At 33.6% G+C, this 14848-nt stretch overlaps 1 protein-coding gene across 1 annotated transcript in view; it reads left to right on the top strand.

Moving 5' to 3' along the window:
* The window catches only part of UBXN7 (UBX domain protein 7), a 53022-nt gene that overhangs the window by 15393 nt on the left and 22781 nt on the right, over nucleotides 1-14848 (top strand). Inside the window, exons 2-3 of the mRNA XM_051985531.1 lie at nucleotides 4535-4682; nucleotides 14230-14297. Coding sequence (XP_051841491.1) covers nucleotides 4535-4682; nucleotides 14230-14297 — 216 coding nt within the window. The remainder of the gene's footprint in view (nucleotides 1-4534; nucleotides 4683-14229; nucleotides 14298-14848) is intronic.

Here is a 14848-nt window from a genome sequence, read left to right as displayed (position 1 = left end):
GTTGTCTTAATTGTATTTCTTTAATCAATAGTGATTTAGAGCATTTTTTCATGTGACTAGAAATGACTTTAATCTTTTCACCTGAAAATTGTCTGTTCTTATCCTTTGACCATTTATCAATTGGAGAATGGCTTATATTCATACTAATTCTCTCTCTCTCTCTCTTTTTTTTTAAGAAATGAGGCCTTTTATTTATCCATACCTAACATCCTATACTAAGATAAGATCTAAGTGGGTTCATGATAAAGAATGATATTATTAGCAAATTAGAAAGACAAAGGATAGTTTACTTCTTAGATCTGTGGAAAAGGAAGGAATTTGTGGCCAAAGAAGAACACTGTTGAAAGCAAATGGATAATTTTGATTATATTAAATTGAAAAGTTTCTGTGTAGACAAAATTAGAAGGGAAGCAATAAACTGGGGGTGGGGGGGTGGGAATTTACATTCAAGGGTTTTGATAAAGGTCTCATTTCTAAAATATATAGAGAATTGACTCAAATTTATAAGAATTCAAGCCATTCTCCAATTGATAAATGGTCAAAGGATAGGAACAGGAAATTTTCAGATGAAATTAAAACCATTTCTAATCATATGAAAAGGTGCTCTAAATTATTATTGATCAGAGAAATGCAAATTAAGAGGTAAATTGATAGGAAGAGAAAATGATGGATATTGGAGGGAATATGGGAAAACTGGGACACTAATACATTGTTGGCGAAGTTGTGAACTGATTCAACCATTCTGCAAGCAATTTAGAATTATGCATCAAATTGTGCATACCCTTGGATCCAGTAATATTTCTATTGGGCTTGTATCCTAAAGAGATCATAAAGGAGGGAAAGGGTCCCACATATGCAAAAATATTTGTGGCAGCCCTTTTAGTAGTGGTAAGAGACTGGAAACTGAGTGGATGCCCATCATTTGGGGAATGGCTGAATAAATTATGGCATATGAATGTTTTGGAATATTATTGTTTTATAAGAAATGACCAGCAGGATGATTTCAGAGAGGCCTAAGAAAGACTTACATGAACTGATGCTGAGTGAATACTAAGTGAAATGAGCAGAATCAGGAGATCATTATACATGGCAGCAAGATTATGCAATGATCAGTTCTGATAAAGTTGGCTCTCGTCAACAGTGAGGTGAATATTGTCATGAAGAACCCATCTGCCCCCAGAGAGAGGTCAGTAGGAACTGAATGTGAATCATCACATAGTATTTTTGCTCTTTTTGTTGTTTGCTTGCATTTTGTTTTCTTTTTCTTTCTTTTTCCTTTTCATCAGATTTTGATCTTATATTTGTGGAAATATGTATAGAGGAATTGCACATGTTTAACATATTGGGTCACTTGACAACTGGGATAGAGGATGGGAGGAAGAGAAGGAAAAATTAGAACACAGGATTTTGTTAAGGGTGCATGTCAAAAATTATCCATGTATAGATTTTGAAAATAAAAAGCTATAATTAAAAAAGAAATGAGGCCTTTATCAGAAATATTGAATGTAAAACATTTTTTTCCAACTTTCTGCTTCCCTTGTAATCTTGGCTGCATTGGTTTTATTTGTACAAAAACTTTACAATTTAATGTGATCAAAATTATCCATTTTGCATATCTTAATGTTCTTTAATTCTTCTTTGGCCATAAATTCCTTCCATATCTACAGATCTGAAAGGTAAATTATCCCTTTCTTGCTCTTCTAATTTGCTTAGATCACCCTTTATGTTTAAATTATAAACCCATTTTGACCTCATCTTGGTACATAAGGTGTTAGATGCTGGGGAATGCCTAATTTCTGCCATATTATTTTCAAGTTTCCTCACTCAATTTTTGTCAAATAGTGAATTCTTATCCTAGAAGCTGGAGTCTTTGGGCTTATCAAACATCGAATTACTTTAGTTATTGACTTGTTTCTTGTGAACCTAACCTATTCCATTGATCCATTACTCTTATTGATCTCATTCCTCTTCCTTCTCCTCTCCCTTCTCCCGCCCCTCCCCCTCTCCCCCAGGAGCTCACTTTCTATTGAGGAAGACATATAAACAATGATGTGCATAAAAATTAAACAATTAATGGAAGGTAATTTCAAAGGAAAGCGGCTACTAGCATTTGAGTGAGCAGAGGGTGAGATTGGGAAATGCCTTGTACAGAAGGTGGGATTTTTTTTTTTTAATTTTTATTTAATAATTACTTTATATTGACAGAATCCATGCCAGGGTAATTTTTTTACATTATCCCTTGCACTCATTTCTGTTCCGATTTTTCCCCTCCCTCCCTCCACTCCCTCCCCTAGATGGCAAGCAGTCCTATATATGTTGGATATGTTGCAGTATGTCCTAGATAAAATACATGTTTGCAGAACCGAACAGTTCTCTTGTTGCACAGGGAGAATTGGATTCAGAAGGTATAAATAACCCGGGAAGAAAAACAAAAATGTAGATAGTTCACATTTGTTTCCCAGTGTTCTTTCTTTGGGTGCAGCTGCTTTTGTCCGTCATTTATCAATTGAAACTCAGGTCTCTTTGTCAAAGAAATCCACTTCCATCAAAATATGTCCTCATACAATATCGTTGTTGAAATATATAATGATCTCCTAGTTCTGCTCATTTCACTTAGCATCAGTTCATGTAAGTCTCGCCAGTCCTCTCTGTATTCATCCTGCTGGTCATTTCTTACAGAACAATAATATTCCATAACATTCATATACCACAATTTACCCAGCCATTCTCCAATTGATGGGCATCCATTCATTTTCCAGTCAGAAGGTGGGATTTTGAATTGTCTTGGGGGAAAAAAAAGAACCAGAGGTAAGGAGAGATCAAGCATTTTGGTTATGGAAGAGCAGCTAATGAATAGACATAGGAATGGAGCACTTTATGTAAACAGCAAGTGGGTCAATGTGGCTGGATCTTTCATGTGGGAGAATCAAAATGTAAGAAGAGTGGAAAGATAAAAAGTGCTTTCTAATAGACTTGGAGTGCTGTTGATTGTTGAAGAGTTTTAAGAATGAAGAGAATTTTGGACTTCACCCTGGAGTGAATAGAGAGACATTGGAGTTTATTGAGTAGAGTAGAATAACATGGTTAGCTCTGAGCTTTAGGAATATTATTTTGGCTTCTGAGTAGATGAAGTAATGAAATGGAAAGCTATTTGAAGTAGAGAGATCAACCAGAAGGATCCTAACAGTACTTTCGTATGAGATGATGAAAGCCTGAACAAGGGTGGTCTCTGAGAATTGAGAGAAAGGGTCTGAAGTAAGACTTGACAACTGATTAAATATGTGGAGAGAGAAAGGAATTGAGGATTACTGGGTGATTGGGATTTCTTTCTTAAATGAAATAGGATTTTTTTAAGGTAGTGCTTCCACTTAGACTTGTAGGATTATTGTTCTGATAGAATTTCTCAGTTCAAATAAAGTTATAGAGGGATTTGAGAGAAGGCACTAAAATAGCAGGCAGAGTTTGGGGGTTCCAAATCAACTCAGTAATGGAGTTAGAGAATAGAGATCAGCGGCTCATAGGTTATAAACTGATAAAATGTCTCTGCTTGTCACAGGGACCAATCATCCATGTTGGTTGTAATTAAGTACAAAATAGCCATTTCTTCCTTTTGTTTTCTTTATTCTTTGAAAAATAAAATAGTTGTTCAGGCAAATTGGAAATATGTCAGATGCATCCTTTTATGTTTCCATTTCATCATTTGTTAAATTCATTGTTTTTATTTTAGCATTATTTAAATTAGGTTAGATATTATCTTTCTAGCAGATTTGAAGGAAAGTTCTTTTTTTTTTCTCAGTTGATAATTGGCTTGCTTGTCTTTGTGTGCCAGTTTTATTTTTTTAAGAATTATATCTGTATTCATAATTTGGTTGGTTCTGCTTTTTTTTTTTCACTTTGTATCAGTTCAAAAAATCTTTCCATGAGTGTAATGACCGCGCTAGCACCTAGGATACCTCAGAATCAGCCGGAGTCAGGATAAGCAAAAGCCCTCAATCTTTATTCTTAGTCTTAGACGCAGGATTGAACAGGATGGGAAGCAGAATCTCCGCGACCACATTCTCCCTTGTCTACCTCAAGAGTGTGTGTCCCTGGCTAGTCTTCTTGCTCCACCCCCTAGTCCCTCCTACAATCCTCTATACACCAATCATTGAGCCAGTACGTATAGTGGAAAGGACCATTTTCCAAGCATATGCCCATAGAGTATTGTCCAATTAGTAGTTAGCCTCAAGCGCTCCGCAGTCCTGACCTCAGTGCATTGAATTCAATAGTCTCAGCCCTCTACACGTGAGCATGATGTTTTTGGTTTTAGTATATATCTCATCACCTAATCTGTTTCATATTTAACTACCTACAAGTAAAATTTAGAAATCTTAACTTCTAAACTTTAATTGTGGGGAGGTACAGATAAGCATACAAAATGTAAAAAAACCTAAACGAACCCAACAGTAACTAGTGATTTTAGTATTATTACACAGTATATATTTATTGTAAAAATTTGTCTTTGACTTTATCTCTTTGCTTTCTTTTTTTTTAGGTGCAAGTGAAAGTGTGGGGAAACATATGCTTGAAGCCTGCAACAATAACCTGGAGATGGCTGTCACAATGTTTTTGGATGGTGGAGGAATAGCTGAGGAACCTAGTACCAGTTCAGCTAGTGTATCTTCTGTCAGGCCACATACAGAGTATGTTTCCCTTTTCCCCCAACCCTCCATTGTTGTGTGGTTTTTTTCCCCCTAAGCATTGTGTTTTTAGGAGAATTACTTAAACTATCATCTTTTTTGGGGGCAGGAAGTAATCATCTTAAAAATCCTACATCAAAAGAAAACGTTTGCAAGTAAAAATATTAATGTATTAAGGAACAATTTTTTTTCACTGAGTTTATTTCTGCAGTAATTATCTAGGGCAGGTTTGTCCTTATTTTATGGATGTGGAAATATGTACATAGAGGTCAAGTGATATGTCTGAGGTTACATGGCCTGTTACTTACAGAGTTGGGATAAGAACTGAGGTCATCTGATTCTTTGTTTTTTAATTGGATAAATTTGATTGACCATTTTTTATAAAATTAGCTATCTGGGAAGAATTGCATTATATTAATGATACTCATTATAGTGACTAATAATCTTAAGAAAGGTTGTTAAATGCTTGAGATACAAGTATAACTTCATTAGGAATAGCTAAATATGTCCTCAAGAAAGTCAAAAATAGTATAGATATTATAGCAGCATTTCTTATCAAAAACCTAGAAACAAAGTAGGTGCCCATAAATTGAGGAATGGATAGCAGATTGTATTGGCGTATAATACAATATGTGCTCTAGAAAGGACAAATATGAAGACTTTTAGAGATCTTTGGATGACTTGGATGAACTGAGACAAAAAAAGAGAGAGAGAGAAATATGAGCAAAATTTACCAAGTGAATACAGTGATATAAAGGAAATCCAAACTTGAATAACACAACGATTGTATTGAATAATCTTGATTCCAGAATACTGATAGTGATCTATAACTCCCAGGCTGAAAGTCTTTGAATTATAGGTGTGGATTGAAGCATACACTGGTATCTTTACATTTTTGTTATAAGGGAGTGTTCAATGATGGTTCTTGAGAACTGACAGCATTGTGAATGGAAAAGCTATCAGTTTATCTTTAAAGGAACTGTTAAAAATTTTAAAGTTTACTAAAAATATTTTGAGTTAGAACTAAACCATAGACTAAATCTAAAGGACCAGGTCATAGCTGCCATCTCCTTGTCTTTACATTTTTAATCCCAGTTTCCAGTCATTGTAATTTGTTTCAGTATAAAGTTAATTTTCTTTAAGTAGGTAATCATTTTTTAAGTGATTGCTTTATTTTAAGGTATGCTCTTTGTCATTGGGGGGGCTTAAATTGGTTTCACCAAGAAAACTGGTCTATAATTCTATAATGGAAATCAATATGACATAATTCCATTTCCATAAATCTTAATGATTGTTACTGTAACTTTTATTGCACCATGCTGACTCTCCTTATGGAAAAATAGAACAAGTTTATGTTTTGTGAGAATAAAGGATAACTGTATCTGATTCTCCACAGTCTGACTAAAATTAAATTTCATTGCTTTTAATCCTGTCAGATGTGAAGTCATACTTCAAAGCCATTTTGATTTGTATCTTGGGAATTTAAATATGAATTTTTCCAAGTAATTAAAAAAATTTTAAAATCTAATTTATAGTTTATTAACAATATGCAAATCAACTTGGTTTTCCATATGTAATATACCATCAACCAATTAGTGGACATAATCATACACTGGAGAAAACAAGACACAAGTTTTGACTTAGATTTGGGAAATTAAGAAATGAAAAATATAACTAGCAGTTTTGACATCCTGAGGAAAAAACATTCATGGCCTTTCAAATCAATTGTGAGGGGATAGAACACAGACATTCTAGGATACTTTTGAGGCTGCTAAAAGGAAGGTCAATAACTGAGAATGAGCTCACTTGGCTTGTAATCTTTGGGGAATGAGTTAGAGAAGGAAAAGTATAATATCTGGTAGCTTCCTGTGGTTTAACTACCTATTCTTGAGAGTTCATTTTTTTGCCTCTGAGGAATGAGTATAACAAAATTTAAAATTATGTGGTTTTTAAAAAAATCATAATTTTATGCCATCTTAATTTTTGATACTTAGGGAAGTCCTTTTGAGCATTTTAAAATCACTCCACCATAGTTATAACACTACACAGGTAACGGCTCCAAAGAAAAAGCCATCAATTTGGAACATAAGGTGTAATAGTAGCAAAAATGAATGTCAAGTAAAAGAAATTCTACTGGAGCCCTCTTTATGAATATCATAGCAACTAAAAATCGATTTACCATAATGATCATTTCATTCTTCATGAAGCAGCAATGAGAGAACTGCTATCCTGGACCTGTTTTCTAAATAAAAGAGGCGGGCAGGCTAGATGGCACAGGGGATAGAGCACTGGCCCTGGAGTCAGGAGGAACTGAGTTCAATTGTGAACTTAGATAATTAACAGTAAGAAGTTGTGTGACCCTAAGCAAATCACTTACCCTCTTCAAATGCCTCTTCAAAAAATAACAAAACCTCATGATACTTAATCTCAAGAATAAACTGATATGCACGTATGTTGTCCATAGCTTGGAGACAGCTGACAGACTGGTTGTAGGTACAGAATGCAATCTCAGACTTTACCCAATTGTGTGCATTTATCTTGCCTAATTATACCTTTATGTTGTGAGAGAGCATCTGGAAACAAACACCTATTGTGAATCTAAAGTTTTGTGTAACTTGAGGCTTAATATCTCCAAATATTTATTCAGTTATTACTTTCTGACATGTTTGTAGATTCCTTATTATTGAGGCCATCTCTTGGAGCATTTTATGCTCCAAATTTTTCTCTCTCCCTTTCCCTTATGCCTTTTCTCTAGACAGCAAGTAATCCAATTTAGGATTGTACATTGCATATAGTGTTCTTCTAAACATATTTCCACATTTATCATGCTGCACAAGAAAAGTCAGATCAAAAAGAGGAAAAAATGAGAGGGGGAGAAAAAACAAGCAAACAACAACTAAAACGGTGAAAACACTATGTTGTGATCCACACTTAATTCCCACAGTCCTTTTATATATAATGCCTTTTGTTCAGTGATTCTTTTAAAGTATATTTTACATCTGGCCTGATTAAAAGAGTATATTGGATATGTTATTTGGAATATAACTGGTAACTCTTGCTGATCTTCTAGTCAGCTCAGACTCCCAAATTTTTTCTTGTTAATTCTGTCATATAGTTAAAATTGTTGAAATGCCAGTTTCTTTTTTCCTTTAGCATTATTATTATTTTTAACATCAATTCTGTGTGCAAAGAAAAGAATTACATATGAAAACATAATATCCACACTGCCCTGTTTGTCTGCCCTTCTGTACTTGCAACCAGTCTGTCAGCTGTCTCCAAGATATGGGCAGCATACATACATATCAGTTTATTTTTGAGAGTTAAGTCTTTATAAGTTGTTTTCCTTCTCACAGTAATTTTTTCCTAATTTTTTTTTCTTTCTTTTTTCCTAATTTTTTTCATCTTTTCTTTCTCGAAATTCTCAGTTTTATTTCTCCAAATACATGTAAAGATAATTGTCAACATTCATTTTTGCAAAACTTAAGAATTCCAAATTTTTCTCCTTCCCCTCACCTTTCCCCTCATCAAGACAGCAAGTAATCTGACAATGGTTAAATAAATGTGCTATCCTTTTAAACATATTTTCCATATTTGTCATCTTGTGCCAGAAAAATCAGACTGAAAAGAAAAAATAAAACAAAAGAAAGAAAAAAACAAACAGGTAAAAATACTGTGCTTTGATCCACAGTCTCCATAGATCTCTCTTTGGATGTGGATGACTTTCCATTCCAAAACTATTGATTTTGAATCACTGCATTGTTAAGAATAACCAGGCCCATTAGAGTTGATCATCACATAATCTTCTTGTTACTGTGTACAATGTTTTCTGCATCTGTTCATGGTAAGTCAGTCTTTACAGTCTTTTCTGAAATCAGCTTTCTTGCCATTTCTTATTACAATATTCTATTACCTTCATATACCATAACTTATTCAGTTATTCCCAAACTGATGGGCATTTACTCAATTTCCATTTCCTTGCTACTACAAAAAGAAATGCTATAAACATTTTTACACATATGGGTCCTATTCCCTTTTTTTTTATGATTTCTCTGGGATGTAGTCCCAGTACTTTGATAGCCATTTGGGCATAGTTCCAAATTGCTCTCCAAAATTGTTAGCTCACTTCACAATTCCATCAACCACATATTAGTGTTCCAGTTTTCCCATATCCCCTCCAAGATTTATCATTAGCTTTTCCAATCATCTTAGCCAATCTGAAAGGTATGAGGTGGTACCTCAGAGTTGTCTTAATTTGTTGTTTTTTTTTTTTTTAAACTTAGTAATAGCCTTTTATTTTTGAAACACATACAAAGATAATTTTCAACATTCTTCCTCACAAAATTTTATGCTCCAAATTTTTCTCTCTCCCTTTCCCTTATGCCTCTCTAGACAGCAAGTAATCCAATTTAGGATTGTACATTGCATATATAGTTCTTCTAAACATATTTCCACATTAATCATGCTGCACAACAAAAGTCAGATCAAAAAGGGGAAAAAATGAGAGGGAGAAAAAAAGCAAGCAAACAACAACTAAAACAGTGAAAATACTATGTTGTAATCCACACTCAATTCCCACAGTCCTCTCTCTGGATGAAGATGGATCTCTCCATCATAAGATCATTATAATTGGCCTGATTCACCTCATTATTGAAAAGAGCCAAGTCTTGTGAATGTAACCAATTCCATTACCTACTCATTTCTTAGTCAATACCAAATAGTTTTGATGACTGTTTTTTTATAATAGAGTTTTAGGAGTTAACAGACTATGCATACCCTTTGACCCAGCAGTGTTTCTACTAGGGCTTAAATCCCAAGAGATCTTAAAGGAGGGAAAGAGATCCACATATGCAAGAATGTTTGTGGCAGCCCTTTTTGTAGTGGCTAGAAACTGGAAACTGAGTGGATGCCCATCAATTGGAGAATGGTTGGGTAAATTGTGGTATATGAATGTTATGGAATATTATTGTTCTGTAAGAAATGACCAGCAGGATGATTTTGGAGAGGTTTGGAGAGACTTACATGAATTGATACTAAGTGAAATGAGTAGAACCAGGAGATCATTGTACACGGTAACAAAGACTATACAACGATCAATTCTGATGGATGTGGCTGTCTTCAACAGTGAGATGATTCAGACCAGTTCCATTTCCTATGGTTCTGTGACTGTTTCCCTTTTGTTGTAGCATAGTTATATTTTATTATTATATTTGTACTTTTTTCCTTAGCCTTTATCAAATTTAATGGGCAGCAGCCACTTTATTTTTAATTCTTTGTACATTTGGTCCCTTTCCTCTTTCTCTGATTTATTTGAGGTATACAAACTAGTGCTGGTATCTTTAGGTCGCTGATTAATTTGGATGTAGTTCCAAATTGCTTTCTAGAATGGATGTACCAATTTATAGGTCTACCAACTATGCATTAATATACCTGTTTCCCTAATGCCTCTCCAACATATTCCCATTCATTTTTTGTCATCTTTGCCAATCTCTGATCAGTGTTAAGTGTTATAATTTGCAATTTTCTAATTATTAGTGGTTTGGAGCATTTTTCCTGATCATATTTCTGACTTTGAAAACTGTCTCTTCATATCTTTTTATCATTTATTCTTATTATAAATTTGAATCAATTCTTCATATATTTTGGAAGTGAGACCTTTATTAGAAAAACCTGATATAAAGATTTTTCCTTCAGTTAACTCTACTTCCATCAGTTTTGTTTCTGTAAAACCTTTTCAATTTGATATTTATGGTATGACCTTTTAAATCTAAATATGTTTAATTATTTACTTTTAATTATAGATAAAATACATCTCCATTTAGGACTTATTATTATACTGTGAAATATTTGTAATTATATTTTGGGAGAATCTTATTGGTATATTTCAACATATACAAACTACAAATTGACATACATGCATTTGACTATACACATTTGTACACAGATTTAGCGATGTATTATAAAAGTTTACATAATAACCATTTGCCAAAAAAGGTAACAAATTCCTCTGAAAGAGTTTGCCAAATTTGGTATTTAATGAAGTAGAGTAGAGAGAGGACAGTTAAGTAGTACAATGATAGAGTGCTACTCCTGGAGTCAGGAAGACTTTCTTCCTGAAGTCAAATCCAGCTTCAGATACATAATAGCTGTATTGCCTTGGGCAAGTCATTTAACCTTGTTTGCCTCAGTTTCCTCATCTGTAAAATGAGCTAGGGAAGGAAATGGCAAACCACTTCAGTGTCTTTGCCAAGAAAGCCCAAATGTAGTTAGATAAGACAAAAAAATAACTGAACAACAATCTAAATGGAGGGAAAGTGATTGGAATCATCAGGATTCCAATTTCTATGAAATTAAGCTTGAAAATTGCTTTAAAAAAAAAAAAAGTTCTGGTCCAAGATTCCCTGGGGAAGGTCTATCTTCAGAGACAATTTTCTTCCTTGAGTACTTGCATTTTATGGATCTTTTCCTATGGTCAAGAGAAAAAAAAATAAATTGTGCCCCTTAATGACTTTTCAGTCTATATTAGGTACTCCAAAGCCTATTTGATGTTTGCATTTTAGAAGAATTTGTTCTGAATCAGTATGGGTCGTAACAATTAACATATTTTTTATTATTACAAAACGTAAATCACAAATTTAGACATTGCATTATACAAAGAACAATAAAGAGGAGAATTAATACATGGCATCTATATATTTAAATTTTTTAATGTCCTTTTTTTTATTTTTAAAAATAAACTTTATTGATATTTGATATTTTTGTCACCTACATTACTGTATACTTCTCCCTTCTCTTATATTTAAGAATTTATTTTTAAAAAGAGGAAGGAAAAAAGTTAGCAAAATCAATCAACAGAAAGAAAAGTGAGATGTTATATGCCATGTTCACATTGACTGATGTAAAGAATTAGTATGGGGAGATGTCTCTTATCTCTTCTTTGTAGCCAGTGGTGGGATCACTGTAATTCTAGCTTTTTTCTGTCATCTAATAATTCTTCCTGCCTCCTTACCTTACTGAAGCTCTCTTTTCCCCATTTCGGGCTTTAGTTTAGATAAATATACATAGTTTATATAAATATACATATATATGTATATACATACACACACATACATATATATGTGTGTAAATCCCCAAGATTTTCCTCTCCTGAGCCTGTTAAGTTATATGCTGACTGGGTTCATGAAGAGAGACAAATCTAATTGCCTATCTCTTGTTTTATATTCCTTTTGGTTTTTGGAAGAAGAAAAAAGAACAAAAAAGACAAAATACAGCAAAATGAAACTAGCTAGTAAAAAACCTCTGATATTAAATGCAGTGGGCCATACTTAGATGATCTCCTCTCTCTACAAGTAGTGGGGAGGGAGGTATGTTTTCAAATCTTTTCTTTGGTGCCATGCTTACTCTTTATAATTTCACAGTATTTTTAATTGTTTTGTTATCATTGTTCTTTTCATTTACATTGTTATATAAGATGTGTATGTTTCTTGACTATGCTAACTTTTACATCAATTAAGTCTTTCCACACTTCTCTACATTTTTCATGTCCTTTGTTTCTTACAGAACAATAATATTGCTATTTCTCAGTGTTTGTCTATTTATTTCTAGTTCTTTGATTTCACAAAAAGTGCTGATATCTGTCTATCTATCTATCTTATGTATCTATGTCTACATTGGGGCTTTTATTTTGTAATTGATTTCCTTGGATCATGTGTCTAACATGGATTCTCTGAGTCAAAAGCACATGAACATTTTAATCACTCTTCAGATAATTCTGCATTGTTTCTAGAATGATTGTGCTTCTTGCTTTTTCAGTCTCCACTTTAGACTTTGATAATGAGTCATTGTATTTTGTATTTCCTGTTTCTAGCTCTTCACTTAGGCTTTTTTTTTTTTAATATATAAAAAATATAACTTGTTATTGACAGAACCCATGCCTGGGTAATTTTTTTTACAATATTATCCCTTGCACTCACTTCTGTTCCAACTTTTTCCCTCCCTCCCTCTACCCCCTCCCCCAGCTGGCAAGCAGTCCTATACATGACAAATATGTCACAGTATATCCTAGATACAATATATGTGTGCAGAACCGAACAGTTCTCTTGTTGCACAGGAAGAATTGGATTCAGAAGGTAAAAATTACCCGGGAAGAAAAACAAAAATGCAAACAGTTTACATTCATTTCCCAGTGTTCTTTGTTCAATTGAAACTGAGTTAGATCTTCTCTTTGTCAAAGAAATCCACTTCTATCAGAATACATCCTCATACAGTATTGTTGTTGAAGTATATAATGATCTCCTGGTTCTGCTCATTTCACTTAGCATCAGTTCATGTAAGTCTCTCCAAGCCTCTCTGTATTCATCCTGCTGGTCATTTATTACAGAACAATAATATTCCATAACATTGATATACCACAATTTACCCAACCATTCTCCAGTTGATGGGCATCCATTCATTTTCCAGTTTTTAGCCACTACAAACAGGGTTGCCACAAACACTTTGGCACATACAAATAGATCCCTTTCCCTTCTTTAGTATCTCTTTGGGGTATGAGCTCAGTAGTAACACTGCTGAATCAAAGGCTATGCACAGTTTGATAACTTTTTGAGTATAGTTCCAGATTGCTCTCCACAATGGTTGGATTCGTTCACAACTCCATCAACTGGGCTTTTTGACATTTGTTTTCTCATGACTTAGTTTGTGCCATGGGCCTTTGACAAACAGGAAATGTCCATATGAACTTTATAAAACTTTTTATCATAAACACTTTCAGGAACCTATCAGGAACCTTGTCAAGCTTTATAGAAAAATTATACCTACGTGTTCCTTTCCTGAGGAAGTTGAAGGGTTTCCCAAATGGATTTTCATTTCTGATTGCATTACACATCACAGCTTTCTTAAATTTTAGATAGTAATAGAGGAGTATATTTATCAATGTTTTTATAAATATCCTAAAGGAGTGAGAAATTTTTGAACAGAACTTTTCATATCCCAGAAATAGTCTAATAGACTTCTTTTCGGTCTAAATTAATGATCTCATTCATTATGCATATGGAATGAGTGTCTAAGTTACTATCTAAGTAGGAAAGGGCAACAACTCTTTAATTAAGCTTGTCATTATTTTTGCCATGGTGGTACCTTTGTTCCTCTTTGTATCTGGTGGTTTTCTTTTCTTCTTCTTCTTCTTCTTCTTCTTCTTCTTCGTCCTAGTCTATTCTCATTGCAAAGGCAGAGAGGGAGTGGGTGTTTCATTATCTCCTGCCTCACTTAACTGATTTGTTAGACAAAAAGAAAATCAAAAACTATTCCTGTGGTTATAGAGCCTTGTATCATGGGATGATCCTATAGGAAACAGGAGTTCGTGGAGTCCACTGGCAATCTGGGCAGAAATGTAGTAGTATAAGATCCCTGACTTGGAAGTCCAGAAACCAGGATTTTAATTCCTGCCTTAATTTTACCTTTTAATATAATAGGTAATTTTTGCTTCTAAGAGAAACAATTTAATAAAACCACTGGGTTTTAACATTTTCTTTTTTTCCCTCTTCTTTTTTTGTAGAGATGAAGTACGAGCTCCAATTCCTCAAAAGCAGGAAATATTGGTAGAACCAGAGCCCTTATTTGGTGGTAAGTTTTCTTCCTTAGGAATTATTTGGCTTCTTTGTTTTGCTCTATATTATAAAAAACTGTAGAAAATATGAAGCTCTATTTAGAGGGTTTTTGTGACAACTGAGTAGTCAGTTACATACTTTGAAATCTGCTTGGAAATTTTGTAATATTCAACTTTTTGAGCAATAAAAGTGTTAAAGATAGTATTTAATTTCTGAGTATCAAAAAAAGATGTTTTCAAAGATTATTAATACGCTTTAATGAACATGATACTATGATTTAGTAGACACCTGAATCAAAAATTAACAGCTACTTGGCAGTCTCAGAATGTTTTCACTTTACTAATTATTAGTTCAAGTAAGTCTTTCCATAGTTTGTGTTCATTATGTTTATTGTTTTCTTAGAGCCCAAGAATATTCTTTTATAGTCATTTAACACATATTAGGGTGTTTTTTAATATATCTTTTTATTTACAAGATATATGCATAGGTAATTTTTGAGCATTGACAGTTGCAAATCCTTTTTGTTCCAACTTTTTCCCTACATGATAAGAATCTACTTGCTTTCCA

This window comes from Antechinus flavipes, chromosome 3, assembly GCF_016432865.1.
Source record: "Antechinus flavipes isolate AdamAnt ecotype Samford, QLD, Australia chromosome 3, AdamAnt_v2, whole genome shotgun sequence".
NCBI lineage: Eukaryota > Metazoa > Chordata > Mammalia > Dasyuromorphia > Dasyuridae > Antechinus > Antechinus flavipes.
The sequence above is the reverse complement of the archived record's forward strand: the minus strand, read 5'-3'. Positions and strand labels throughout refer to the sequence as shown.